The sequence below is a fragment of the Poecilia reticulata genome, chromosome 21 (assembly GCF_904066995.2).
Source record: "Poecilia reticulata chromosome 21, P_reticulata-male-v2, whole genome shotgun sequence".
NCBI lineage: Eukaryota > Metazoa > Chordata > Actinopteri > Cyprinodontiformes > Poeciliidae > Poecilia > Poecilia reticulata.
In genome coordinates this window covers 9,486,620-9,513,428 of record NC_088850.1, presented here as the reverse complement: position 1 = coordinate 9,513,428, position 26,809 = coordinate 9,486,620, and the positions used below count along the sequence as shown (strand labels likewise).

At 39.7% G+C, this 26,809-nt stretch overlaps 3 protein-coding genes across 7 annotated transcripts in view; 2 read left to right on the top strand and 1 right to left on the bottom strand.

The window, feature by feature from the left end:
- Nucleotides 1–12,963, top strand: part of eva1aa (eva-1 homolog A, regulator of programmed cell death a) — a 67,064-nt gene extending 54,101 nt beyond the window's left edge. For 2 of the 4 annotated variants that reach the window (XM_008397610.3, XM_008397613.3), the window contains 3 exons: nucleotides 7,166–7,294; nucleotides 9,141–9,296; nucleotides 10,396–12,963. In XM_008397610.3, the coding sequence (XP_008395832.2) occupies nucleotides 7,166–7,294; nucleotides 9,141–9,296; nucleotides 10,396–10,775 (665 nt within the window). In that variant the 3' untranslated portion in view covers nucleotides 10,776–12,963. The other 2 variants (XM_081602112.1, XM_008397614.3) reach the window with 2 other exon arrangements.
- A 416-nt stretch (nucleotides 12,964–13,379) lies between these two features.
- Nucleotides 13,380–18,265, top strand: efhc1 (EF-hand domain (C-terminal) containing 1). Its single transcript, XM_008397609.3, has 10 exons — nucleotides 13,380–13,660; nucleotides 14,285–14,497; nucleotides 14,588–14,875; nucleotides 14,991–15,149; nucleotides 16,050–16,236; nucleotides 16,399–16,616; nucleotides 16,740–16,886; nucleotides 17,488–17,701; nucleotides 17,856–18,008; nucleotides 18,168–18,265. The coding sequence occupies exons 1-10, from the start codon at nucleotides 13,598–13,600 to the stop codon at nucleotides 18,179–18,181; spliced, it is 1,656 nt and encodes a 551-aa protein (XP_008395831.1). The 5' UTR covers nucleotides 13,380–13,597; the 3' UTR covers nucleotides 18,182–18,265.
- Nucleotides 18,266–18,471: 206 nt separating this feature from the next.
- tram2 (translocation associated membrane protein 2) lies at nucleotides 18,472–26,356 on the bottom strand. Of its 2 annotated transcripts, none has more exons than XM_008397608.3 (11): nucleotides 26,132–26,356; nucleotides 24,068–24,131; nucleotides 23,759–23,868; nucleotides 22,772–22,888; nucleotides 22,584–22,642; nucleotides 21,609–21,693; nucleotides 21,361–21,431; nucleotides 21,078–21,182; nucleotides 20,816–20,959; nucleotides 19,356–19,513; nucleotides 18,472–19,247 (listed from the first exon to the last, which is right to left on the bottom strand). In XM_008397608.3, exons 1-11 carry the CDS (start codon nucleotides 26,249–26,251, stop codon nucleotides 19,171–19,173), a joined length of 1,110 nt encoding a protein of 369 aa, XP_008395830.1. In that variant the 5' UTR covers nucleotides 26,252–26,356; the 3' UTR covers nucleotides 18,472–19,170. The 2 variants fall into 2 exon arrangements, with proteins under 2 accessions (XP_008395830.1, XP_081458240.1); XM_081602114.1 differs by lacking the exon at nucleotides 26,132–26,356 and adding an exon at nucleotides 25,278–25,541.
- Nucleotides 26,357–26,809: the final 453 nt, after the last annotated feature.

Sequence of the window (26,809 nt, the reverse complement as noted above, 5' to 3'; positions counted from 1 at the left end):
TCATTTCCATTACTGTGTAACAATTCCTTCTAAAAGGATGTTTTGGACACTTAAAACTCCAGCATAGTGTTTAACAGTAGACTAAACAAACGGTGTTGCAGTTTTTCCCATTATGTAATCTCATGTGTCTTATGATTAAACAGATGATAAACTTAGACTGAGCCAGACTTCGCTATCAGTATCTCTTTCCAGAATCCACCTCTAATGAATAACTCCCTGGGGGGGGAACGTTTCTCACATTTAGATACGCACTCCCACGCGGCGGTTTTAATGTGATGATGCTTAAGTTATCACTGATTGTCTGTTTGCGTAATACAGTAAGGTATTACTTATCTGAGATCTGGTGGCCGTAATCATTCTCACTTATGGTTTGTATAATTGCTTGACGATGACAGAGCACAGTAACGCCAGTGATATACAGTTTACACACATCAGGCAGGCGCTGGTGTTTTTACCTGAATAACGAACAGAATGAGATGTTCCGCATCAAATCATAGAGTACATAATGATGCACAGATGCTGAAAGAAGATGCTTTGTGATGCTTCTATAATTTGGTCCTCTGGTGTCTAAGACAACAGCTTGTAATTTAATTCACTTCTGTTGTGTGTTTACTGAGAAGCCAGTTAGTTGTCGGGAATCTCTCGTTTATCTTGTGACAAAGGCTGCTGTGAAATCAACTTTTTAACGGAAAGCTTGAAAGGTTGAACAGGTTTCCCTTAAATATTACATATTTTAATTCTGTTAATCAAACTCAAAATCAATCCAAACATCTGATAAAGACGATCCTTATCAGATTCTACTTCTGCATGCTATTATTGTGTTATGTCGCAAAACCTGAGATTGCATTGTTTTCCTTCATTTGTAGCTGTGAAAAGCAACAGTTAACTAGCATACACACTGAGAGAAGGACATGTAAATAAAGTTGTCTTGTCATTTTATAATCATCAGTTCTTCTAGTTCATTTGTTCATTTGTTTTCCTAACTGCAAATGCTGTACGTCAGTTTGTTGTTGGGCGTTATGGGAAATAAATTTAGCAGCGGTTAATCTTGGAGCTTTATGCACCAGTAGATTCCTTTCAGTTGCTGATGTTATTGTCGCCTTCGTTCAACCAGTTGTTGTCCTAAGCTAAAGATAGCACCATTGTTCAGAACAGCCTTGACAGTTGCCAGGGCATGCTTGTTGCATGTTGCCTTTAAGTCTTATTTTGCCCACACGCATCCTGCAACATTCGCACTGAGACTTCTCCCTTTTATGTCAGTGAGAACAAATGACACGTCTGCATCTTGGTGGTTTGCAGGCGATTCAGTCATTTGGTGACCTCAGCTGCTGCGTGGGCCTATGAAAACAGCCCCCATGAGATCATAACTCTGATACGAAAGAGTGAGTTTAGGCTGGTGGATTTGGTTTGATGATTCAGCATTGGGTACATCCTTGTTGATCTGCAGATGGACACCAGATAATGATGAGCTTTGCTGATTTCAGCCTCAGACAAGTTCCTCTTGCTTTCGGCTGATGAAAACAGCCACATTAGCAACAGAGATCCAATCTGCTTCCTGCGACAACATTTCTAGTCCATATAAGAGTTTGGCACATTTATTTTTGATTTATTAGCGTCAGAGATATAAAATAATTTACATGTTTGTGTGGGATCTGAGGGAGAGTACAAGAATAAAGTCTTTCTTACATGATTATGACCCTATTCTGTCTATTTCTGTCACTGCATGTATATTAATGATACCCTGTGTGTGTGTAAGGGCTTGTGTTGAGAATGAGGAGCATTTAAATAGTTAAAACAGCTGGGGCTGTGGAGTGAAACGAATGGTTGTGGTGAGGTGAGAGCGATCACAATTTGAAGCCAGTTTGTGGAGTCTTAGCGTGTGTGTGTGTGTGTGTGTGTGTGTGTGTGTGTGTGTGTGTGTGTGTGTATGCATACATTTACATCCATGTGTCTCCCACAGAAGACAGAATGCTATCCATTAAAATCGTAACTGCTGCGTTTTGGAGCTGAATTTGGGCATACAATAGAAGTGAGGCTGAAAAGTAGAGAGTGAAGCTATTTTCTCTCAGGATTGTATCACCATTTGTCTTTTTTTGAGCTACTGTCACTCTGTAAACCTGTAAAAAATAAAAGATGCAACTGTAGGACAAACTTGTTCTAAAAAAAGAGAATTTATTGATTTCACAAAGTGTCAATTATTAGTTCTCCTTGTCTTGAATGTAAAGTAACATTTGTGACATTTTATTTTTTACCGAAAAACACAGAATAACTCAAGATTTCCACACCCATTTATATTGACACATGGTGTTCAACACAAGGTGTTCAAAGAGCTGTAGAAGTTCATTTTAAATCATTTTTAATTTTGGCAGAACTTTGAATTTCAAAAGTAATTTTGTAGCACATTTAAATATTTTTTCAAGACTTTTTGTATGAGATTTTCTAAGAATAGCATTTGTTATAGTTCTTCTAGATGTCCTGTTGTGGGCTATTACTAGTTTCTGTTTTTATAAGTTTTCCATCTATTTGCTTCGTGAAGAAGATTAGAGGTATGGATGCCATTCAAATAATTAGTAACAACCCACAAACCAAAGTTTGTTCTGAAGAATTGTGGTCCACTTTATGTTTTGACCAACCAATTATTCAAGGCAGGTCACAAAAATGAGTTGTCAAAATCTGACTTCTTTCCTGTTGGTCCAGTCAGTAACAAATGTTATAACCTAAGTTGCTTATTCATTTTTTATGTAGCCTCTTTTGCTCTAGGTTGATCGCAGTGTCTCCTAACTTTTAATCCAGGATCTACGGGGTTTTTTTTAAGGGCTTTTGTAGACACATTTACCGGGGATGTCAATATTTGTGGAAGGTGCGAAAGTAAAACTGTTGAACCAATTGGCCTTTTGCTTCAGTACTCCTCTAAAATTACCACAATGATAGTGGCTTGTAACTCTTTCCTAGCACACGCTAAACGCTAAACTCTAAACTCTAAACTCTAAACCTAATAAAGCAATAAAGTAATTTGCATGGCTTAAGCTAGCAGAAAATTGGAGCAGAACCAGAAAAAGGCCTTAGCACAGACCGTCAGTCCCCCGGTGGTGTTCACATTAGTGCTGTTAAACCTGATCTGCTTTGTATACACAATACAAGAGTGAGTGAGTTAATCATGCCCTCTGACATACAGACCCTAATCTAAGGAAATTGATGAAAACATAAAACAAGTCGACAGTTTTTAAGCCATTTATTCCCACAGATGCAGAGTTAGCATCTCTGTTTTTTTTTTTATGGTGGTAAATAAACTTTTCCAGCCTCTGGTCTTTTAGACACTCATGCCTACTCACATCTTTATACTGTGTTATGTCCATGCATTGTGTGTCTCTCATAAGATGTCAAAATTGACACACATTCGCACTCAACCTCAATAAGGCTGTTGTCATCTGGATACTGTTATGGCGTTACACTGGGGGAGGGAGAATTGAGAAGCTTTCTCGACACCTTCAGCTCCTGCCCTGTTCACCTCGCTTGTTATTCCGCAGGAATGCCATTACCTAAGTGAAAAATGACTGTGTGTGTTTGGGTTTGTGGATGAGTTCGTGCATGTGTGCATGGAGATGTCTGTCTGCGTGTCCGTGGGAGGTGAGAGAAAGAGCCAAAAGAGAATAAAACATTTTCTTGTTTCCATGTGTCAATAAACATTGAACAGATTCACTGAATCATTACCCTGTTGTGTGCATGAGTTGAGTTTTGAGCTTTAATCAGCGCTTTATTGATGTAGATTAAGTGGGCACTGGCTGTGTGCTAATTAAAACCAGGCAGTTTATTCTCAGACTTCCAACAAGATGCCAGCACATTGTCTCAGTGTGTTCCCCCCCACCCCCTAAACACACTACATATGTTCGGTTTCAGAGCCAAACAGGGAATTTAAAACAATGCTGTAAATGTTTATTCCCCTGCAGCCCCCCGAGCCCCTCATCCCCTCCACTCTTGCATGTTCTCAAGGGCTACATTACATTAAAGTAATTGGCACAGTTTTGATCTCACCTCAGATAATTAGGCTCTAATATTTCATTATATCCCCTTCGGCTTGCAAGGTTTTGCTTCGAATATTTTCAGCGTTGGTCAGCACAAACACCAACACGCGTGCACACGCACACTGGTCTGCAGAGCCCAGTGAAAACAAAGCTGTGCTCTGCCAGTGTAAACAAGGGTCATTGTTATGAGGGCTCTTTCCTGCCTCGTATCTTCGCTCCCTGTGGCGATCCAGGCCTCTGAGAGACACGGCTTCGGCAGAGAGGCCTCGTTTGGCAAAGTTATTTTTAAGAATTGCGAGGAATCGTTTGCCCTGCATTTATGTGAGCATGTCATTATAATGCAGGCTTTGGGGTGTGATTTATGTGCTCGGTTTTGCTCCCTTTCACCCCCTTTTTCCTCCTGTTTTACTGGTTCGATCTAACTGTCTGGGTTCCGAGGGGTGGTTTTGCGGCCATTTAATTCACGAAGTTTGAGCTTTTTTGACTTTTTTGATATTTTTAGACGAGCTGCGGTCAGTGCAACACATTGCACTCAAGCGTATTTTTGTAGAAGCAGCCGCGTCTCATTTGGTGCGCTTGTGCGTGTCGCACTACGGTGTCTCTTCGCTGTGAACGCGGGCCACATATGCAGTCAATTAGGACCAATCAGAAAGCTGTAATCAGGGCGGGGCGTGGGGAACATGGTGGTGTGCTATTGGGGGCATTTTGGGACTTGTGATTAGTGGGTCAGATAGATGAGGAAGAACACAGGGTAACTTTAAGGTCAAATCTCATTTCTCAATTTTGCTGTTTCTCCTACTTCCAAATTTGATATATTGCTTTGGTTTGCCACATGACCTGGTACAATTACAGGGAAGTATTTAAATGTAAGAATATATGCTTTTGCAACTGGAAACATGGTTAAAACCATTTGGAATTTGAGTGAATAGCGAACTGAAACAAATACTAGAAGTCAATAACTATGCCTTTTAGGCCCTCTTATGTATACATGTACATTTATTCAGGCTGCTTCGCTCATCTTTATTTCTCTAGTGAGTTAACTGGTTCATCTGAAGGCCAAAACCCAAAAGCATTCTAGTTTATGACCTTTCACATTCCTCTGACTAAATTTAAACAGCCACTGTTTCCACCAGCTGGACCACTGTGACTGAATCCACCGTTTTATCCGCTTTTGCTCCAGTGGGAAAAATTCATTTGTAAAGATTATCAGTTTTGACAAACGGTTGCACCATTACACACCAAAATATATATATATATATTTTTAAAAAGATCAATTAATGTTTTGTTTGCCAAGATGTTTAAGGAAATATTTGAACTCATATCGGGTGTGATGCCACACATTGTTTCTGAACCAGAACTTTTGTGGAAAATATTGAGAAAAGATGGCCAATTTTAAACACACAATGTCCTCATGTAACAATAAGTACTTATACCCAATTACAAACATACGGTATAAATTACCTGGTTTAATTCAAACCTGACATCACTTTTCAGTCCAGTGCTGCCAGATTGTTCCTTGAAATGGTGGTAAAGTTCTGCAAAGAATCTGCTCACATTTTACCAACCCTTATAACCATGATATTTTCCTCTGGACACCAATTAAAGCGGCAGTATGACTGTTTTTTGGAGGTCACTTGGGACAATTGCAAATAGTTTGGAATTCAGACTGCTGTTCCCTTTTAATATGATGTAAATCTAATTATTATTAAGGCAGTGAAATGTTCTCCAGCAGTTACGCAGTGCTGTACAGATAAGCGCATAACTCTGCCAAACAGAATTCCCAGAGAGTAAAAGCCTTGAATGTCAGTGGTTATATTTTCGTTATTGCTTGCAATTGGAAAAGCCTTGTAATATGTCTTGGGGATAAGTATCCAGTGACTGGAAGGAGTGTGGTCTGCTCAGCTCCTTCCTTAGTTTTGATTGGCTTTTGGATCACAGCCAAATTACAACCAAGGAAAGTATATTTATTCCCCCAGATTTTAAACAAACTGGACGTGTTTGTCTTTTTTTTTTTTTTCGTCCTCAGTCACGTGTCAGAATCTGAGTATTAGGAGACTGATGATGCCTGCAGAAACACGGAGCAAATCTTTCCTCATCGTCCGATTGCTTGTCCAGAGAGATGAACGCGAGAGAACAGCAGAAAGCCGGACAGCCGGTCATCTGTGGAGCTGCAAATCACTGCAGATACAACAGGGCAGATAAACAAGGTGACCGGAGCGTGGCCTGGTCTGGAAAAACCACATTTGAGCGAACAGGAATGTATAACCCACTGCATTGTGGGTTTGTGTCTGGTGGGGAATAGAGTTCAGACTCTCTGACTCACGGGGCGCTGTTAGGATACGGGGGTAGAAGTGGTGGCGGGGGGGGGGCTGCAAGGGGGGAAGGGGGAGTAGAAGAATCTTAACTTTTGGGAATCGGTGAGTAGCACGAGGAGAAGTGTGAGTCATGGCCAGGATGTTCTCTACATCTGTCTCCTTCGTACAGTAGCTGTTTAATGATTGTTTTTCTTTCGTTTTTAGCTTTAATGAAACGCACCAGGCATTAGGGAAACTCTCAGTCTTCATCAGCAGCATCTGTTAAGCATCTCTGGCGTCTGCAGCCTGTCTTGGATCTTTAGTTTCATTGAAAGATTAGTTCCAAATAAAAAATGGAAATCATGGCTTATACTTAGTAGCTTATACTTAGTCTCTACAAGGGCTTACAGAGCTCATGTAGAGAATGCTAAGCCACAACTACAGGCAGGTATGAGATTCTCCCTGTACAAGTGATGCATCAGGGGTTTTACCCAAAGATTCAAAACTAAAATAAATAACACGATCTACTTGCTATTTTTGTGACTCGAAAATCAAAACGTATTCTTACTGCTGTTAAAAACTGTGTTCACTTTCTCTTGCATCTTATTCACGAGTCTACTTTTTTTAAGGTGGAACATTTGCTCATTTCTTTCATCATTGTGGCTTGAAGCAGTTACATTAAGCTGCAAATACCCATAAAAGCCACTTAGCTATACAGCTAGCATTATAAATATACAGAAGTTGTTAAACATTTATTTAGAAGTACCTTAGAAAAAAAAAAAGATATTTTTCTTTATTTATTTGCTCCTTCTACTGACTCTTTAACTTTGCTTTTCCCTGTCTTTGAAGTGTCAAAGAGACTGCTCCAGGAGCCAGGCCACAGACCACCGGTGTACCACCCACCCTCTGCCACCCGTGACCCCAATGTAGTGGGAGACGGGCCTTCTGGGGGAAGTTCAGGCCAGAACACTGTTCCAAGTAAGCAACAGAGCAAATGCACAAGCTGACAACTCCAGACTCAAACGTTCAGCCTTTTAAAGAGAACAGTTGAACAGTCTTGAAGCCTTCCAGGACTCAAGACCAATCATAATTTATGGCTCAAGTTTAGAGGTATGTGTATACTAAAAAGTCACATGTGTAACTGTTTCCATATGTGTCGAGTTCACGTTGTGATCAGTGGCCTTTCAAACATTAAGCATTCGAGGATCCACTGATTAGCCTGCATGTAAGCATAGTCTAAGCCCGTCTTATAATGTCAAACATCCAGGGAGGTAAAAAGACCGAGAAAGACTGATAAAATGGAAAAAAGTGGAGAGCCTGGCAATGAAGAAAGCTCAAACAAAGCTTCATTCTTTAGGGACACTGGCTCACATCCAACACTCATTACTCTGCTCAGCTACCGGCACAGTACTGATCAGGAGGATGCTTGAATGAACAAGGAGTTAATAGAGGGGGGAACTGGGAATGATGCAGCACTGACAGCCTCTGACTCACGAATAGATTCACTTCCTTGCACAACTTTAAAAAAAAAAATCCTTTACGAGTTTATTGGGAAAAACTTGTCTTTATCTCTAATGTGACTGTGCAATGGCAGACAGATGTATGTCACAGGAAAACAGTTAAAGGTACATAGTTTGAACCTATGCTAAAGCCAGCTAAAGATGTCAACAGCTAGTTGTTTTGATATGCTGACTTGTTGGAAATGCACGGCATCTGGAATGTGCCATCTCTAATCATTGTCCGTGTTTTAGATCCAGGTGTTAAGAGCATATTTCTTAAGAAAAATTGCCCTATTTTCTTCTGCAATATAGTTTTAAGTTTCTTTCAACTAAATTTATTTGAGCCACTTAGCTCTTCATTTCTGCCTACAGTTGTGAAAAAAACTATTTGTAGCATTAATCAAAGCAAACAAAGTATTTATAATTAATATAAAGTGGTTAGAACAACCCAACGGATTTTCATATTTTATTTTTTATTTTTTTATTGAAGCAACACTCTTCTGTTTCCTGTGTTTTCTGTTCATGGTTTTGTGGATATTTTCGTGTTTGATATAAAGAAAGATACCCAGGTTGAATGTCGGACTTAGGTGCTCGCCACATTAATAGGTCCAGGTGGAACCACTTAACTGCACAGTGAGCAACCCCAATCTAAGCTGTATTTATCAGATAAAAAAGTCTGACACACCTTAAGAAACCTGCAATTAGAGGTAAGACAGTTTACCAAAGCCTGCTTACCTTCACCAAACAAAGAAGTCCAAACGTAGTAACATGACAGTGTAACCACACTCGGATGCATCTCGCATCTGTTTTCAGGTTATTTTTCTGGCGGTGCATTGTTCATTCATGGAGATCATGTTGTGGCTAAAAAGAGCAACAATTACACTGGGACATATAGATGACCAAAGGCAGCACAAATAGAAATGACAAAAATCCAGAGTAGCAAAAAGTTGTTACTACTTTTTATGAACACAGCCTCCTGAGACATAGGGGGCTGGGTGGGGGGAGAGGGGGGCGTTTTGAAATGTTGCCAAACTGAAAACTATTTCCATGTGGTTTTCTGTCGCTTAAAGTTTTTGAGTCAGAGTAAATCAAACAGAAGCAGATGTTGTTCCATCTTCTGAATTTCTCTGTGCGTCTTTGACAAAACATAGCGAAATTCTCCTGAGAGGCCTTAGGTGACTCAGTTTTCTGACGGATGTTTGCACAATACGCACTTGTTTTTGCCATAAATTACCCTCGTAATGATGAATTGCTCGCACTGAATGTAATGGGCTCGAAGTCGAAGCCTCGCGGTGACTTACTGCTTTTAAAACTGCAACCTTTAGCTCGGAGCCCCGACAAGAAGAAACCATCTGACACCAGAAGAGGCGGCGGAAACGGTTCATCACAGCCATCAGGCATGAACCCTGTGATCAACTCCACCTCCAGAGCCAACATGGCCCTCATCAGCAATGTGTTGGCGGCGTACACCTACATATCAGGTAGGACGCTGTTGGCGAAATCTAATGAGGCATCACAGAATATCCAGATTTAAGCCGTAATAGTGATGGCATTCATCTGACATCATGAAGGAAAAAAAGGCAAAAGAAGGAGAAAAACTTTAGGTCATCTGAACAGACTTTCTTAGAGTGTTTTATATCCAACTGTGTGACCGAAAAAAGTGTTTATTTGTAATGAAGTGCATTGTGCATGAATAAAAATAAACATCCAAGAGCATTAGTTTGCACAAACCAAAAATTCCAATGGAAGTTACATCACTTTTTGGTGGTGTAACTTCCAAAAAGTTTATTTTTTTCCTCTTTATTTTTTCTCTTCTTTACTTGAAACTTCAAGTGCATAAGTGAGTGTGATGATGCAGTTTGAGCAATGCTGAGATTATTTTTTTCTCAGTGTAGTCAAAAGATCGTGTGGATCCATTGATTTTGCCGCAGCGGAGCTAAATGTAAACAACCAGTGAGAGCCAAACCACGGGGATGATTGCAAAGTGGGATTTCTTCCTTGAGGACAAACAAAATTCTCAGAATTTGGAGTGTATTTTTTGCAAAGAAGAATCTGAGATCTGTTCTCTAAGGATGACGTTTTTCTTCATTTTGTGCTTAGACCAGTTTGTTTCGCTCACAAGAGAAGAGAATGTCTGACATGCTCCCAGAAATGTGGAAAATTACCAAACAGATGCTTTAACGTCCTCCGTACTTACTGATTCATTCATTTAAATTATTCTTAGTGCAATTATCAAATTAAAAATTTTGGAAAACATGACCTTCAAACACATTCTTTAAGTGATAAAAAAAAAAACTATGTTGCATATTAATTGTTGTTAATAATGGAAAATAGTTCAGTCCAAGTCTGTTCCATCTCCATATTGTTGTCCGCCTGTGTTTTTAATGCTTTTGCAGCCTGAAAACGTTTTGGCATGCTGTTTGTTTTTATAAATATAAAATAACGTTTACATAAATTCCCAATTGGCCTACTTAAATTACATATCTAATTAGGTCTAATCAAATATTTGCCCTGCTTCCTATTAGAAACCCACTAATTTGGAACTTTTTCTCTTCCGATGCTCCTTCTCTTCAAAAACAGATCATCCCGAAAGGGCCGCGCTGTTCTTCGTCTGCGGTGTGTGTCTGGGCCTCTTCCTCACCCTGTTTGCCCTGGTGGTCCAGATCTCCTGTCGCACAGACTGCCAGTCTCGGAAGCGGCCAGCCGTCAAGAAACCGCCCCGCCCCGCCCACTCATCCTCGGACTCCAGCGACTCGGACTCGGACTGGGAGACCACGTCGGACCTGTCGGCGCGGAGGCACAGGCGCTTCGAGCGCACGCTCAACATGAACGTTTTCACGTCAGCGGAGGAGCTGGAGCGAGCCCAGCGGCTCGAGGAGAGGGAGCGGATCATACGGGAGATCTGGATGAACGGGCAGCCCGACATCCCAGGGACACGGAGCCTCAATCGGTATTACTGAGTACCGCCTTCGGTCGTTCTTTTTGAAGACTTCCTTGAACTAAATCCAGGATGCACTTGGTTATGAGGGCGGGAACCGGAGAAGGCCGGCATGTAGCTTTGGAAGCAAGCATACAAATGCAGCTGTGGACTCTGAAAACAGAGGGGAGGTTCTGCAAGGCTTGTAGGGTGGTCTGCGTGTTCCACTGGGTGTCATAAAGTGCAGCCCCCCGCCCCTCAGTCAAACAATGAGCTTGGGCTCCGCACGGCAAGCTTACCTCACGGCTCGCCCTTACTGCCGGAAGTGAGGGGTGAAGGGGCAACACCGACTCTCCGTTGACTCCAGTAGGCCTTTTTGAAGTGGGGATTTATGGGTTGGTTGCCTTGGACATACACAGGCCTGCAGAGACGACATGGAGACTGAAGGACCACGGCCTCACAGGGGTCTATTACACACAGAACACTTGGCAGCTGGATGAGACTGTGAAACTTTGAGCGTTCTGCTCTCTACTCTCCAGTATTCAGTATGAACTTCAACAAAGAAAAGAAAAAAAAAGTGCGCTTGACAATGAGATGAATTAAGACAATCTTTCCACGGTGAACCATGCTGCCTTTGAGCTTCGTAAAACCAAAAGATTTTGTGTGCGTGCGTGTGCCTGTGTGAGTGCGAGGGATTCATCTCAATCCTTACGAGACATATTTTATAATATTTAATAGATGTTGACCTTTTGCTCTCAAGTATGGTTTATTTTTTAAATATTTTTATACGTGGCAAAAGTTGTCGGGCACCTCAGGGATGCAATCCTAGTGTTTCTGTGTTTGGCTGATGCGCTTTCTTCCTAAAAAAAAAAAAAAAAAAAAAAAAAAAAAGGGAGTCATCAGCAGACCAAATAAATTCTTTTTTTTTTTTAAGGCATTGAAAGAAAATAGCTAGAAATATGATGCAAAGAGCCTCCAAGAGGTTTTTAATGATTTATAACCTTATTTTTGATACAGTAATTCACAGATCAGTGCCTTTTCCTAGCTATGAAAGATAGTTGGTAGAATTTAACAAATGTTTTAAACAGGTGAGCTAATTAATCCGAAATACTTCACTCGCATGCCACTATTACAGTACAGTCGCAATGGAAAGGTGAAGCTTGTGTCACATCTGAATGTTTCTATTTAATATTGCACTTGCTATGTACTCTGACGGATATGAAAATTACAAGAATATACCAGTTTCGTACCAGTGGTTTTGCTTGAACGTTTTTTTTTTGTTGTTTTTTTCCTGTTTTGGTCTTCGCTCCTTAAACATTGTGTGGAGTGCTGGGCTACTGCCAATTGTAAAGCTAGTGGTCCTGAGCAGATGTTTGTGGGTATCTGAAGAAGGAACCAGCTCTGCACAATAAACAAGTAGGCTACAAGTAGGTATAAGTAAATTAGAATGCATTGAAAAGTTCATTTGTACAAGTCAATCCGTTCAAAAATGAAATTCAATCAGAGTGGCCTATTTCAAACATTTGTTTCTGTTAACTTTGATTAATATGAGGAGCAGCTAGTAAAAACACAACATTCAGTTACTGAGCAAATTTTCTAGAGATAAGACCAATAAACCCCCCCTTTTTTTTTTTTACTGTTATCTTACACAATCCTCATGTTATTACACAAACTGCTGGGGCAGAGACTGCTGTCTTCAAGCGTATTAATATTATGTTTAATGGAGGGATGTATTCCAGGAGAAGTTCAGACCAAGTAGAGCAAATTTAATCCATGGAACATGGGCATACAATTCATTAGGCTAACATTTATGCATTCAAAAAATGTTTGTTTTTTCTGGTCTTTTCTAACTAACCTCTTGGTTATTTATTAGCTGTAAGCCTTATTCGTCGAAATCAAAAAGCGTAAGCTCTTGCTTTTGAATTCAGCTATTGTCATGAATGAGTTATTTGATGATATTCTAATTTATTGAGATGCACCTCCCTAGCTGATATGTAACCTGCTTTTGTTTTTCAGTCACATTGCCAGTTTGAAAACATAAGCTACTGCCTTTGGGTTTGTAATATTTTAACAGAGTTTTGTTACAGAACACACAGGGCATTTCAGAGTTTTTATTATAACGGACCAGTCCGCATGGACTATTATGCCTACATGATAAAAAAAATTAAACTTTGCTATCTGCCAGAATAAACTATGTCATCTGTGCTTTAAATAAACTGTGTTCAAATGAAGTGATCATCCACATTGCCTTTTCTTTATTTTCTTTTTTTTTCATCAAAAACATTTAAATATATGCTCTTTAACAAACAACTCAAGCACTTTTGGTCTTCATACACTGTGTGTTGTTTTTCTATTTTGGTTTGTAGCCAGGACATGTTCGTAAATGAGAAGAGGTACTCAACATCTTACCTGGATAAATCAATAAGTAGGAGGAAAAACAACTTAATCATATCTTTAATAATAGAAGGAAAAAAGCAGCACAATGCAACTCATGTCAGCTGGAGTCAGTCAGATGTCAGTCAGATGTGAGCTTTGTTGCCACCTGCTGGTTGAATAACAGTTATGCAACTTGTGTTATACTGAAACAAACTTGAGGCTGTTGTGATAAGAAATAACAGTATTGAAATCCGTATTGAGTCCTCAGCATGGATGTCTATCTCGTGTCATTTTCGGTCTGGTTAAAAAAAATTCCGCATTTGGCTTTAAAATTGTTGTCGGCTTACGGTTTCCATGGATACCATAAACTAAACAGTGGAAGTGTTGTGCAGCTGCTCGAGTAAAAAAAAAATCCTTTTAATTTCCTAAAACAGGGAATTACCAGGCTTTTAGAGTGAAGGAAATTTCAGAAGAAAGTCGATACAGAAAATGTCCACCGAGTGGAATAACGGATTACCATTTATACCTGGATACACATTTCGGGATCTGGCGGTAAGTTGTTGAACATAACTTTTTTATTATTATTTTTTTTTTAAGGATTTAAGCCTAAGGTCTTGTTTAAGTAGTTCCATTTTATTCCTAAAATAGCTATGGGTCCCCCGATAGTAAAAATGCAGCTACCGCATTCCTTCAGACAGCAAGTCGGGGCTCGTTTAACTTAAAGGTCCGACAAAACAAACGAATTTTAGAGCTACGACATTTTCCCCTTAACATACGAGTATGTGAGAGTTTCTGGCTGCAGCGACCCAGTTTTCAGCAGGGTGTCCACACAGTATGGTAAATTCAAGACATTGTCAGGTGAATATAAAATGACTATACCTTTACAATCCAACAAGTTATTTTTATTCTCAGTCCGAGTAAATAAAACGTTAGAGTCATAAATCCTACATAAACATTAAAAAAATGTCAAGAACCACCACTTTACTCTTTTTTTTAGGTTTTAAACTAAATATATGTAGTTACAGCGAATGTTTGATCCTGCAGCTACATTTTTATATCATTGCTGCTCACTTTTCTATTTGTATTGTTGAACATGCTAAGTGTTGGTAAGTCCAGATTTACACTGTGATTTGGTTAGGCCTTTGTCATTGACTTCTCATTGCTCCGTGTGTGCAGAAGACAGCCTTCCATCGGTCCCAGACACTTGGCTATAAGAATGGCTTTGCTCTGTCTCATCGGCCCTCTGTGGTCATTGGGAAGGAGGTTCTAGCAGCAGAGCCATTAACTCACCACGAAATTGATCAACTGTGCTTTGAGATGCCATATACTGTATATGATAAGCCGGAATATGAAGAATTCATCCCAGCTCATGTGGCACTCGATAAGAAGGTCTGAGATCGTGAAGAGAAATACCGATACAGGTCAGTGTGTACTTTTTTTGTTGTTTTTAATGCCTTTTACTTGCATGCCATGTTTTAGGTTCTACGCTTCTATGGACACTTCAAGGAGGAAATCTTCCACTCCCCTGCAGAAAACTACCGTGTTCGCCACGTGACCATTTACTATTACCTTGAGGATGACAGCATGTGCATCATCGAGCCATCAGTGGTGAACTCTGGGCTACCACAAGGCAAGCGTATCAAACGTCAGCGTTTGCCAAAAAATGAGTATGGGAATTATTACAACTGGAAAGATCTCAACCTTGCTATGAACCTGGAGGTCTATGGGACCACGTACCGCATCTCAGACTGTGATTTGTTCACTAAGGTACAGTAATTACCACCTCTGCATACCTCACGCAAAAAAAAGATGTAGTGGCATTCATAGGTCTGCTTTTGGAAACATACACACTCTTTGTCTATATCTCACATCCTCTGAACAGGAGTTCATGGAGAGTGAGGGCATCGTTTTGAATGAGCCAGAAAAAATACCAGAAGATCCTTACACCAAACGCCGTAGTATCAAACCAAACCAAGAACATGTCAACAAAAGCCCTGCGAAGTTCGAGAAATTATATCGCTTTCTTCATATGGACTCCATGGTAGGTTCAGGGCAGATGGGCGGATTACTTCAAGATGACAGAAAGGGAACAGCTCAAATAACCATTTGTTACAACCAAGAAATGCTACAGAAGAAGAACACACCGTGTTCACCATGCATGTCAACTAAGACACTTCACACAAGTTCACCAAAAAAGAACAATAGCAGGACATTTTGCTTGGTTTGATAATCCTCAGTTCTAGCTAGAGCATGTTTTTGTCCCTTCCTTGCTGCTGGTGATGGTGTAAACGTGTGTTTTAGATTTTCTTGAAACTGTTTGGGTGCCTTGGTATTAATCGACCTTTATTTCAATACCGTAGCTTAAATTAGTACTTTTGTTGTCCATCCCTTTATGAGCACACTATCTATCTTCTTGGTGAGACTTACAGCAAGACAGTGATGCACCAGAGCAGGAGACTGGACCAATCAGTAACTGTATGGTGTCAATGTGGACCAATATCCCTGAGAATGTTTCTGACAACTTGGTGACAATATGCCACAAAGAAATAAGACAATTCTGAAAGGGGGATTTACATTTGTTACCTGGAGAGGGTGCCAAATAAAATTGGCTAGCAGTTGCATTGCAAGGTCCGACAAAGCACACACAATAATTTCTAGAAAGACAAAAAAGGGTAAAATAATTTAAAATTCACTTCTCTTTTTAATGTTTCAGCAATAATTGTAGAAATCAGTCTATAAAACACTTACGTCTTTCAAAGCGCTTTTCTTGAATTCAAAATCCTGAGTAGTGGATACAGTTCTCCGTCTTGGAATGGCAAGCATGAATTTTGAGTGCAACTACTTAATTTATTTTTTTTTAGAAGGTCTTAATATGATCTTCATTAGCTGTTTAATTAATTAATTGTATCTTAACTCCCTGTTTCTTCTGATTTATGGTCAGGTGCTCCGATTCTACGGCCAGTGGGTCGAATGTGATGCTTATCAGAGTCATACCTGGCCTGTCATCATTTACTATTACCTGGTAGACAACACTGTGGATATCAGAGAGGCTCATCAACGCAACAGTGGCCGCGATCCTTTCCCTCTTTTCATGAGCCGACAAAGGATACCCAAGAAAGTCAAAGAAGGTAGGATGCTTTAAGATGTGTAAGCGACTACGTAGCTATTGATATATGTAAGTATTTCTTCATTTTATGTCGAAATATTTTCATACTTAATTTTTAAAAAATGGTCAAACAACAAACTACTACATAACATGAAGATACATGATTAAATTCCACTCCTTTAAGAGTCCTTCCCTAGCATTGTGATGGAGATCTCCGAAGACCTTGTAGAGGAGTATTTTTCCCCCAAAGACTTCCAGCTGGGTCAAAAGGTGAAGCTCCTGAGCCATCACTTCTTTTTGTACGACTGCGACGGCTTTACTAGAGAATATTACAAGAAGAATTACCCAGACATGGACATGAAAGCTGTAGAGATACCAAAGATGGAAGACAAATCAAAGATGGTATGGCTTTGCTGATTTGCAGAAAAAAGAAAAAAAAACATAAATTCTGCATTCTGTCACTCATCATAGATCATGCACCTTTTAGACTATCTAAGGCTAAAGTGTGCTTGTTTTCGTTCAAAGGCACACATGGTTCCACCCTACAACGGATTTGGCTCTCTTGAAGACTCTCTTCAAAATTGTTATTCTTTAGTTCCTGAGCCTCCCAGACATAACATAATGAAGAGATTGGTAAACTGCAACAAAAAGCTTCGCTACATTGCCAAACTGGTGAGATCCCACTGATGAATAATAAACTCTGCCGCAGTAGTATCAACCAAACATACAGTGCTGCTCAGGGTTTTTACATTCGCTTGTCATTCACATTATTGTCCCATTCATTTCAGGCCTTTAATGAACAATGTGATTTTTTGTTTATTTAGGTATATTTACAGGTTCGAAATAATAGAAAGACTCAAACATTCACTAATATTTTCCTAAATTTGCTTTAGCAAGTTAGAGAAACTCTACTCATAATTCGTAGCGGTGTTCATACTCCTGGCATGAAACTGACACACCTGAGAGTTTCTACAAGACAATAGTGTAAAACTGATTTTAAGTAGGCTACCATTAATTTCTGGAATTTTAGCCCTTTGTGGATTAGAGAAATTTTGTAGTCAGCTTAATTGAATACGCAACTTTGTTTCAATGAAGCTGTTTGTCGTATAACTCTTTTAACCTGGAAAAAGAATGGTAGAAAAATGCTCGCATGTAATATTCTGACTGGCACTGTAAGTCAAACAGTAAACTGCGCTTATTTGCTATGGTACATTAAGGAGACACTTAATGCTTCAGTCTCTCCAGACTTAAGTTTTCCTTCACTGTCCCTCAGGACTCCGCATACCCTGAAGACAGAGACCGACGTTTTATACTGTCCTACCACCTGGACTCCGACATGATCAGTATTTATGAAACGCCAAGGCGCAACTCTGGCATTATTAGTGGGAAGTTTCTGGCAAAGTGCCAAGTCGCCAAGCCGGGCTCCACTGTGGATAATCCTGTGTACTACACACCTGCAGACCTTGCTATTGGAGCCACTGTGGAGGGTAATCCTAATCTCAGTCCTGAAAGATTGTTATGAAGTCATGCAAATGTTACAAGTCTTGCTATAGCTGTGCTATAAAGATATCATACATGGACTGTGAGCTCTGCCCAATAAGTCAGTTACAAGACATTAACACAGAACTTACTATTTATCAGTTTTCAGCCACCGCTTCATTCTGACCAACGCAGACCTCTATGCGCTTAAGTACTTGGAGTCCATCTCAGATCAGGTCCCTTCTGAGACTCTGGAGTCACTGAAACAAACGGTAGGAGCGGAGAAGGACAGCGGCATGCCAGTGGAGCAAAAAGGTAACCATTAAATCTGCCTTTTTTTTTCTGTAACCTTTTAAATTGACCTGAGATTCTACACCTGTCTGCTTGTTATGTCCTCCTCACATACAGTAGGTGTCGCTCTTTCCACATAAGTTCAAACAAATTAAGACTCAACGTGTCTCCTTGTTTTACCAGGTGAAGAAAAATAATCAGCTCCATGACTTGAAGGAAATTCTGGATAATTTTTTCCCCCTCAAAGGCAATGAATAAAGTGTTATGCAAATAAAATGAAATTGTTGTGCTGTGATTACTCTAAAGTTCTTCACTGAAATGCAAAAGAACTCTCAGGTCACCAGCGTGGTGTCATTTCAGATAATTACTGAAATCTCAGGTTTCATGCTGACAGGGTTTCATAAATGCATTGTTGTACAAGAGAAAGACTGAAAAAGAAATCCAGGAAACATTTAAAAACAAGAATAATAATAATAAAAAGCATCTGTTTCAGATCAATGTATTTTTTAATAAAGTAAATGATAAAACAGAGTGGGGGGAAAAAAGGACATGAAATGGCATGCGGTAACATCCACAATGTATACTTGATACAAATCTATTAAGTGACCAGTGACAAATGCATGATACATAATTTTTTTTTCCTTTTTTTTTTCTGGTTAGTTCATATCATTTCATCAGCAACGATTTTCTGTCCCGGCGGAGCAGAGTGGAGAACGAAGCCAAGCCGGCTCACTAGTATGAGCTGCAGTACAGTACTTATGTTTGAGAGTCCACAAAAACACATTCAACATGGACACAAAGATAACATGTGCAGCACACAGTACTCACTTTACCTTCTTTTTTTTCATTTTTTTTAATTTGTTTATGATTCACTAACGGTGTGCCTTAGTGTTGGATCGCAGGCTGTGTGGACGTACAAAAAAAAACAAAAAAAAAAAAACAAATACTGATACAATGAGAGGAATAAAATGTCTGTTGGGCTCAAAGGATGTCCTTGGATTTTCATATTCCAGCATTCAAGCCAAAAGTCTATAGTAACCGAGTCCCCTGCATCATCATCGCAGGACATTCTCAGCCAAAACTTTGTGACCGGCGGCAGCTCTCTCCCCCTTCAGCTTCACTGCTGTGCTGATGAGAAACCTTAATTAGGGATGAAGTCACCGTTGAGGCCAGGAAGTGTGCCACCTCAGGGGGATTTGAGCTTCTTTGTCCGCTGCGAGACTCCGTTATCGGCTTTAAGCACCCCGTTCTCATGATGGCCGACTAGCAGGGAGACAGAGGAGAAAAGTTTGAATATGCTCTGACACGTTATAAAAGTTAGAGTGAGACAAGTTGGATGAGGAACGAAAGAAAATCATCTCAGGAGCTCACATGTGTCCCTCTTTAATTGCCGTACGGGTTGCTTTGCGGTAGCCTTCTTGCGGACGGCTTGTTCGTGCCTGAACTCCCGCCAGCGCCTCAGCTGGAAGCGGATGAACTTCCAGAGGAGCCAAGATTGAGTCAAACACACCACTAGTAGAACAATCATCCTGAGCAGGCCCAAACGAGAGAAGATTAGAGCTGCTGCCATTAACTCTGACATTCTTTCTTCTTTTTTTTTTTGTTGTTTTTTTTTTAAAACAGGCCTGGTAATATTTTCCAAAAGACTTGCTTGTGCTGGGAGTCTGGATTGATAATTGCGATGTTCAAACAGATTCGAACTAACTGGCCGGCTGTCATAAATACTGAAAATAAATTAATTAACAAGGCAGTAAATAAACCTGATGATAGCATCTCAGTACACCAATGTTGGATGTTGCTCCACCTTTATCAATTTCTTATTTAAAAAAAATCAAAATTGAGAAACTAACATTTCAGCCTCAAACTTTTATCAAGCTCACACATTATAAAGAACAGAAACTCTTTTAATAGGAACTGATTCTGTCTGATAAATAACATCCTGTTGTCAAAAGGCTTATAAAAAACACACCATATATTACCCATAGACTCACTTGAAGAAAAAAGATTTACAACACATTATTTCATAGTTAAATATAAACATGAATATCCACAGAGATAATATAGTTTAGATGGTCTGAATCCAACAAGCCTCATGAGTTTTCAAAGCAAACACTGCCATTAAAGACGGGGATTGAGAATTGATGTATTTTATGCAGCAGTTTTCTTTTTAAATTGAACAAGATCTTCATATTTCATTGAGGATTAAAGTGGAGCCTTTCAAAACAAAACACGGCTCAGGTTCACATGTTAAGAAAAGCAGATACATTTTTTTGGAAAAAAGAAAAAAAGAAAATTACGATAATAGCAGGGTGAACTTAAAAGTGAGCATTTTTTATTTTTTTTTGCTTTGGTAAGTAAATCAGGACAATTCATTTTCAAAGCTGTTTTATAGTGCTATAGGATTTAGCTGTAGAGTGGCAGGTTTTTCTCAAACGATAAAACTGACTAATAAAGAGGGAATGTTTAAGTAGAGTAAACAGGCTAAAAAAGAAAAAATAACTTATTTTTTCTATCAGATAATGAACTTGTCTTTTACCCGCATCTCCAAAAAAATAAAAAAATATGACTCAGCATTTTTGTCCACTTTCACAATTAGATGCGATTGCTTCATACACTTATAACTACTTCCTATTTAAGAGACGTTCTAATCATTAGATTGTAGTTTCCAAAAGATCTGATCCAAACATCACATTACACATTTTTCAGTCAGTCTTGTACCAGGCACCCGTTTCAGTTAAAGATGTACAATGTTTATTGAGATCATTCGTGTTTTTTTTTTTTGTTGTTTTCTTTTCCCCATATTCATCAAAAAAGCCTAAACCAGGGCTCACCTTATCAGAACAGTGTTGAAGTTCCCCGTCTCTATGTCCAGCCCCTGATTCTCAGAGCGGGCCAAACCAAAGCCCACGGCGAGGAACATCAGGGTCAGAGTGGCCATCCGTGTAAACACGAAGCTCACCGCCCACAGATCAAACCTGAACCAACACAGCAACGTGGCGTTTTTCAGATTCACCCTGCATGCAGCTGCATTAATGCAAATAAGCCTTTTACAGCTGAATGACTTGGAACTTATTTAGGAGAGAAACTCCTTACATTTTCTGATGATTCTCATCAGTGAAGTACAGGAGCCTGGCAATGTGGAAGCCCAGTTCTGACACGTACTGGAGAAAAAGGAGCACCAGGCCCACACGGCTCAAACTGCAGAAGAGGGGAAAAAAAAAAATTACTTGAGGACGTATACATGCAAAACCACAAACCAACCGAGCGGGGTTATCTTAGCACTTTGCTCTTGTCAGAACTAATGCTAACTTCTTCGCAAACCTTCTACACTTCACTATCGCATTACCAGTCAGCCCTCCTCCTCACAGACACTTACTTTAACAAATAAGCTACAGAGATGTGCAGCAGATAAAGGCAGATGTACTGCAGCTGACGCGGAATCTCCTCCTGAAACAAAGAGCAGAGTTATTTTTAGAAACGCAACAAGCTCTCATGTCTTCCATGAGGTTGTCCCCTCATTCTGTTCAGCACATCTGCAGGGAAATTATGCAAGACGTCCACAAACGAAGCTTATCTAGTCCCGCTCCAGAGCTCCCCCTTGTTCCCAGGGCCTCCTCCACTGACCTTGCGTACTTTCTGGAAGTAGAGCTCCGGCAGAGCGTGGAGCCAGTAGGCCAGCTGAGTGAGGTAGAAAAACTTCACCTGAAACCTTGAGTGCAAACACGGAAGAACGGTGGGAGAATTAAACGGAAGCAAAACAGCTGCAAAGTTGTGCGTTTCCGTTCTGAAGCTGTTCTTTTGGTCATTGGCGGCTTCTTCTTTGAAATGGTACTTTGCAGAGGGGAATGAGGTTTTTATGTGTCGTGCAATTTAAAAGGCTGAACTCTGAATTGATCGAGCATAAAAAAGGATGCCTAAAATGTGAAGGACAGCTAAACGCTCATGTTTAATTTGCACTCGTACAAAATCCCTCTTCATTTCTTATTTATGTTTTCATAAAAACACTGTTTACAGCAGGCCGTGTATTTGCCAGTTTCTACATAATTAAAAACTACCGCAAAATATTTAATTACTAAGCTGTAAAAAAGAAAAAGAAATAAATAATTTGTTTATACAAAGAAGAAAATTATTTAATATGCTGATTGGCTGCACTGCACTTATGCACTGGGGCCATTTTCCTACATATAACATACGACTCCTTTTTGACGTTTTTATTTTTTCCACTTTAAATTCACTTTCAAAAATGTGCCTGTAAATGTGGCGACCTTCTGATGACCCAAGCCAAAGCAATTCAAACTAAATGGAGTACATGGATAATTTAAATTACACTCCTACTCGACTTCAAGCCAGGTCATGTCTCGTCATAAAAATACAAAACAAAACAAAAACTGTCAATTCTCGTCAGGATCCAATTTGTCAGAACATCTCAGATATTACACAGGTGACCAATTATGAATAAAAATAATCTAAATGCATATTTTTCAGCAGGACTTTACTCAGTTATTTTTTTATGACTTCTGCTTAATATTCCTGTGTACCACCATAAGAACACGCAGCTCTGTATTTATTTGTGAAAGAGTAAACCTTGTAAATATCTACCTGAGGTGTGAATGGGGGTAGTTCTCCCAAAGGCTGCTGGGGTGCAGAAGATATCCTTCCTATTTAGAAAAGATCATAAAGAACAAAATAAAACCCTCCAACTGCTTCATTTCTACATGCCAAAGTTCAGGAATATTTGTGAACTATAAATAAATAAGAAGTTGTACCAGTTAAAATCTTCTACTCACTGTAATGAGGACGTAGAAACTCCACACACTCGACACTAAATGGAACACACCCAGCTGACCTGACTCATTAAACTTGGTGTTTTTGCTCTTGGACAGGTGAAGGCGGCGGTTCACTTTCTGCGACAGGAACAAAACAACAGATCATGTGAGTGACACTGGATCCTGTCATAATGATCGTCACCGTGGCGCACCAGGAAGTGTCTCCGATACAAAACAAAAGAAAAAAGTAGGGCAAGAAGAGACGGGCGATATCATTTATGACTGCTGCTGACAAACACTCCTATAATGGTGTCTTCCTTTCAAGGCAAACAAAAAGCTGGTGGAAGGTGCTAAATTAAATGCATTTGTCCTTAGTGACTGGTTGTATTTTAAGACAGATCAAATACTATGTGACTTTGCTATACACAAGCAGCCTATTCCTGTGTTGAAAACAAGCTTGAAGATGTTTGTGATGTACTGTGACTCATCATGATGTGTGCAAATCCAGCCAGGTGAAAAAAGTTTATTTTCCGACCTTTGGATAGACTTGAAATACAATCTTTCACACCGTCATAATCACATTACTTCTACCAATTTGTACGGAGACCAAAAGGTTCAATTTCATTTCTGGTTATTATTTTACCTGCTCCTCTCAATCATGCACATTGTGTTGGCCTGTCACATAAACTCCTGATCGAATACAATGAAAAGGTTCTATGAATACCTGTTAAAGGCAGGTATTTTTGCATTTTTAAATACAAAACTCGGTGTTTAAGAAATGATTTAATTTAGCAAACCTGGAGAAAACTTATAACGCAAAGTCAAACGTTTGCAATTTTATGTCAGTAATGGAAGAAAATAATTCTTCCTGTATACATTAATGTAGTACAGTTATGTACATAGATTATAATACAGTGAGGTTTTTGTTGCATTTTGCAACAAAGGTAAGGACACTATATAATGCTGTGATTTACTAAATGCATTTTGCTTGGCAGTTTAGGCACTTACATCCAGAAGATACTCCTGAACTACAGCATGGAGGATGATAGCGATGAAGAAATAGAAGAGGATGGTGGCACAGTCCTTCCATCCATAATGATACGTAGTCACCTCTCCCTCTAAGCACACAAAGGAGGGGAGAAACACACAGAGCACATAGTCCGGCTTGTTAAAACATCCTGGAGAAGCTGACTGCCTTAATACACCATAATGACAATAATGCTGAATATTCATACAAAGGAATATTCTGCATTTAAGTTAGAAAAAAAAACAAAAAAACTTGTTCAAGGTCATAAATTTAATTTCGTCACCTCTTACCTAGTGATAATGTGGTGATGTTGTACTGGGGCTGAATAAAGAGTATGGCTGTCTTTGCTGTTGCCTGAAAAAACAGAAAAGGACAAAAAGAAGTGAGTGATCCGAGTAAAGCAGCTCCAACAAACTGGTCTTCAAAGTGTCAACAGGAGGAAGAGAAATGCATAAGATGAGCTGAATTCCTGCGGATAATATGCGTGTTAAAGAACGTAATCGGGAGTAACATACAGGAAAGACCAGATACTTGAGGATTTTTTTGTATGAAGAATTTCCATAATCTGATCCTGCCACCATGATGGTGGAGATTCTGTGATATTTATGCTATTTTAACATTATCTGATAAGATCACCTTCTTACACATGTTTGGATTGTTCCATTGACATGGCCTGTGGCGAACTACAAACAGAACTTCTTCATGCTTTCGTTAAAACAATTACAGATAACTGGCGTTAACACGATCCGAATCCGTCTACACGACTGAGCTGTATTGGAATTATTCAGACTAATATGAACTGAATTTGGACCCAACTGTGATCGGCACAACTATTCTCCACCAGTGTAAAACCATTCAAACACCATGATGCTGCCATCATGTTTTACAATTGAGATGGTGGGTCTTAAACCACGTACAGTGTTTGGTTTCTGCCACTCATGGTGTTTCGACAGGAGGCCAAAAAAAGCTCAGTTTAGATCTCTGAGCATCTTCTTTCCTACGTTTGCCGACGTGGTCTCATCTAAACAAAGTATCCCCCGTTTCACAATCACAGGGTCAGAATCTGACTGTGTGACTGGGAGTCAAAGAATGAAAAGAGTGGATTGGAATTTGGACAAATTACACATGTTTCCTAGTCAAGTGCCTTGAGATAACATTCATTGTGAAGTGGTGAAAAGTCCAAAAGCTAGCCTCTTAAAGGACATTATTTGCTTGCTTCTGTGTTAAGCAGTCCAAGCTGCCAAAGCTTACACGGACTGTTGAGAAAGACTTGGTGCTCTGCCATCTGATTGACCATCACAACTCACTACTTTTGTTCTGTTTGCTGAGGGTATTTGATCTGTGGGAACAAGATCTGAAAAATGAAGTTCATATGAAATGCACAGTTCCCCTTTTCTTCTGAAACCAGGAAAAAAAAAAAGGGAAATCCCCCTTCAAATTATTCTCAACTCGACCAGCTGTGTGATCACAACCAGAGTTCCGGACAGAAACTTTAAATACCCGGAGGTGGGGAGATGATGGCTTTAGCAGGGTGGTAGGAGAACCAGCTCCACCATGAACCATCTAGCTGAGTGTCCTTGCCGAAATAGCGGCTGGTCAAAGGGGTCTTTGGAGCTGCTAAAGCCAGAGTGGCCACAAGCAGCGGATCAGAGTGAGACGTGGCAGTTAACTTAACAGATAAAGCGCGCGGCGGAAAACGAAGTAACTTCCGCTACTGCCTTTCAAAATAAACAGGAGCGGGTTTAATTACGATAGAGCGAGTGCCGTGCTTTTATTTTGACAAAAAGGAACAGCCAAATTTCCTGTATAATGTTGGGATTTTTGAGACAGTTCATAAAGTTTGTTACAACACAATGTATACTGGAATGAAGCACACGTTAAATGTAAGAAAATCTATTCATCTTGACAGGAAGCAAACCAGGTAATTACGGAGACATATTGTTTATGCAAAAGAAATCCAAGCGCGACGATAAAGATACTTAACACTAAAAGCAAATATGCAATATTTCACTTAAAAAAAAAACGGCTCCCATAATATGCCTTGCAGTTTTGTTCAACATTTATGTAAGGAAGTTTTAATTCGTGTATGTCTTCGACCAGAAAAGCAGCACTTACTGGCAACAAAAGTTGTAAAAAAAAAAAAAAAAAAAAAAGTACATGAAAGAAGGTGATATTCTCGTTCTTATGGATCGGTGTGAACGAACCACTGATGCAGTCTGCACGTACTCGACAGAAACGGAGCTTTTTGAGCTCACACATCAGTGCAGGAACGCACAGACAGACCTGCATTCTTTAAACAGCTGAGAGACAAACAGAGACGAGGGAAGAAAAGAAAGAATCAGAGTTCATCTCACCTCAAACATCAGCCCGATCAAAATGAAAATCACCAGGCTGAACACGATGTCGGCATGGTTCTGGATGAGAAACTCCTGGCTGAAGAACGGGTAGCTCTTGTTTCTCCGACGAAATGCCATGTCAGCTCACTGATTTTATAAATCAGAAAAAAAAAATTTCGGCTCTGCGAAGTTCAGGAGTTAACTTTCCCGGCGGTTTGCGCATGCGCCACGTCTTAAAGGGCGAGTGTCATAAATACCTTTAAGGCCATTTAGGTCTCACAGCCTCCTGGAAAAAAAAGGTAACTTAGGCACAAGTCTCAAAACTGAGGCCGTTTTAACAACCTGCATTATTTTTTACATCCGAGCAGTGAAAAAGATTTGGCTAAAGGTTACAAAAACGACGAATAAAGACAACCGTTGTATTAAGTGCAACAGTGGGGTTGATTATTTCCGTTTTATGTTTTTAATTACTTCAAAGTCAACAATCAATTGTGGGAATAAAAAAACAATAGGAGAATAACTGAATAAAATATTCTCTACGTGCAAAAAGTGTCTAATTCATGTTCCTTTAGCTTTTTACACGTGATTTTATGAAAGAGCGACACAAAGCCGCGGACAACTGTGAAGCAAAGGAAAGATAATATTTACGTTTATCTTTAGCCGCATTGATTACTGCAACAGCGTCTTCACAGGTCT

What these genes read in the sequence shown, in the direction of transcription:
- efhc1 (XM_008397609.3), top strand. Translation starts at nt 13,598, where the DNA reads ATGTCCACCGAGTGGAATAACGGATTACCATTTATACCTGGATACACA. An exon ending in ACCCAAGAAAGTCAAAGAAG is followed by an intron (nt 16,237 to 16,398) that starts GTAGGATGCTTT and finishes CACTCCTTTAAG; the next exon opens with AGTCCTTCCCTAGCATTGTG. An exon ending in TTCGCTACATTGCCAAACTG is followed by an intron (nt 16,887 to 17,487) that starts GTGAGATCCCAC and finishes ACTGTCCCTCAG; the next exon opens with GACTCCGCATACCCTGAAGA.
- tram2 (XM_008397608.3), bottom strand. Translation starts at nt 26,251, where the DNA reads ATGGCATTTCGTCGGAGAAACAAGAGCTACCCGTTCTTCAGCCAGGAG. An exon ending in ACTTCCAGAAAGTACGCAAG is followed by an intron (nt 21,432 to 21,608) that starts GTCAGTGGAGGA and finishes TCTTTGTTTCAG; the next exon opens with GAGGAGATTCCGCGTCAGCT. An exon ending in TCTGTAGCTTATTTGTTAAA is followed by an intron (nt 21,183 to 21,360) that starts GTAAGTGTCTGT and finishes CCTCTTCTGCAG; the next exon opens with TTTGAGCCGTGTGGGCCTGG.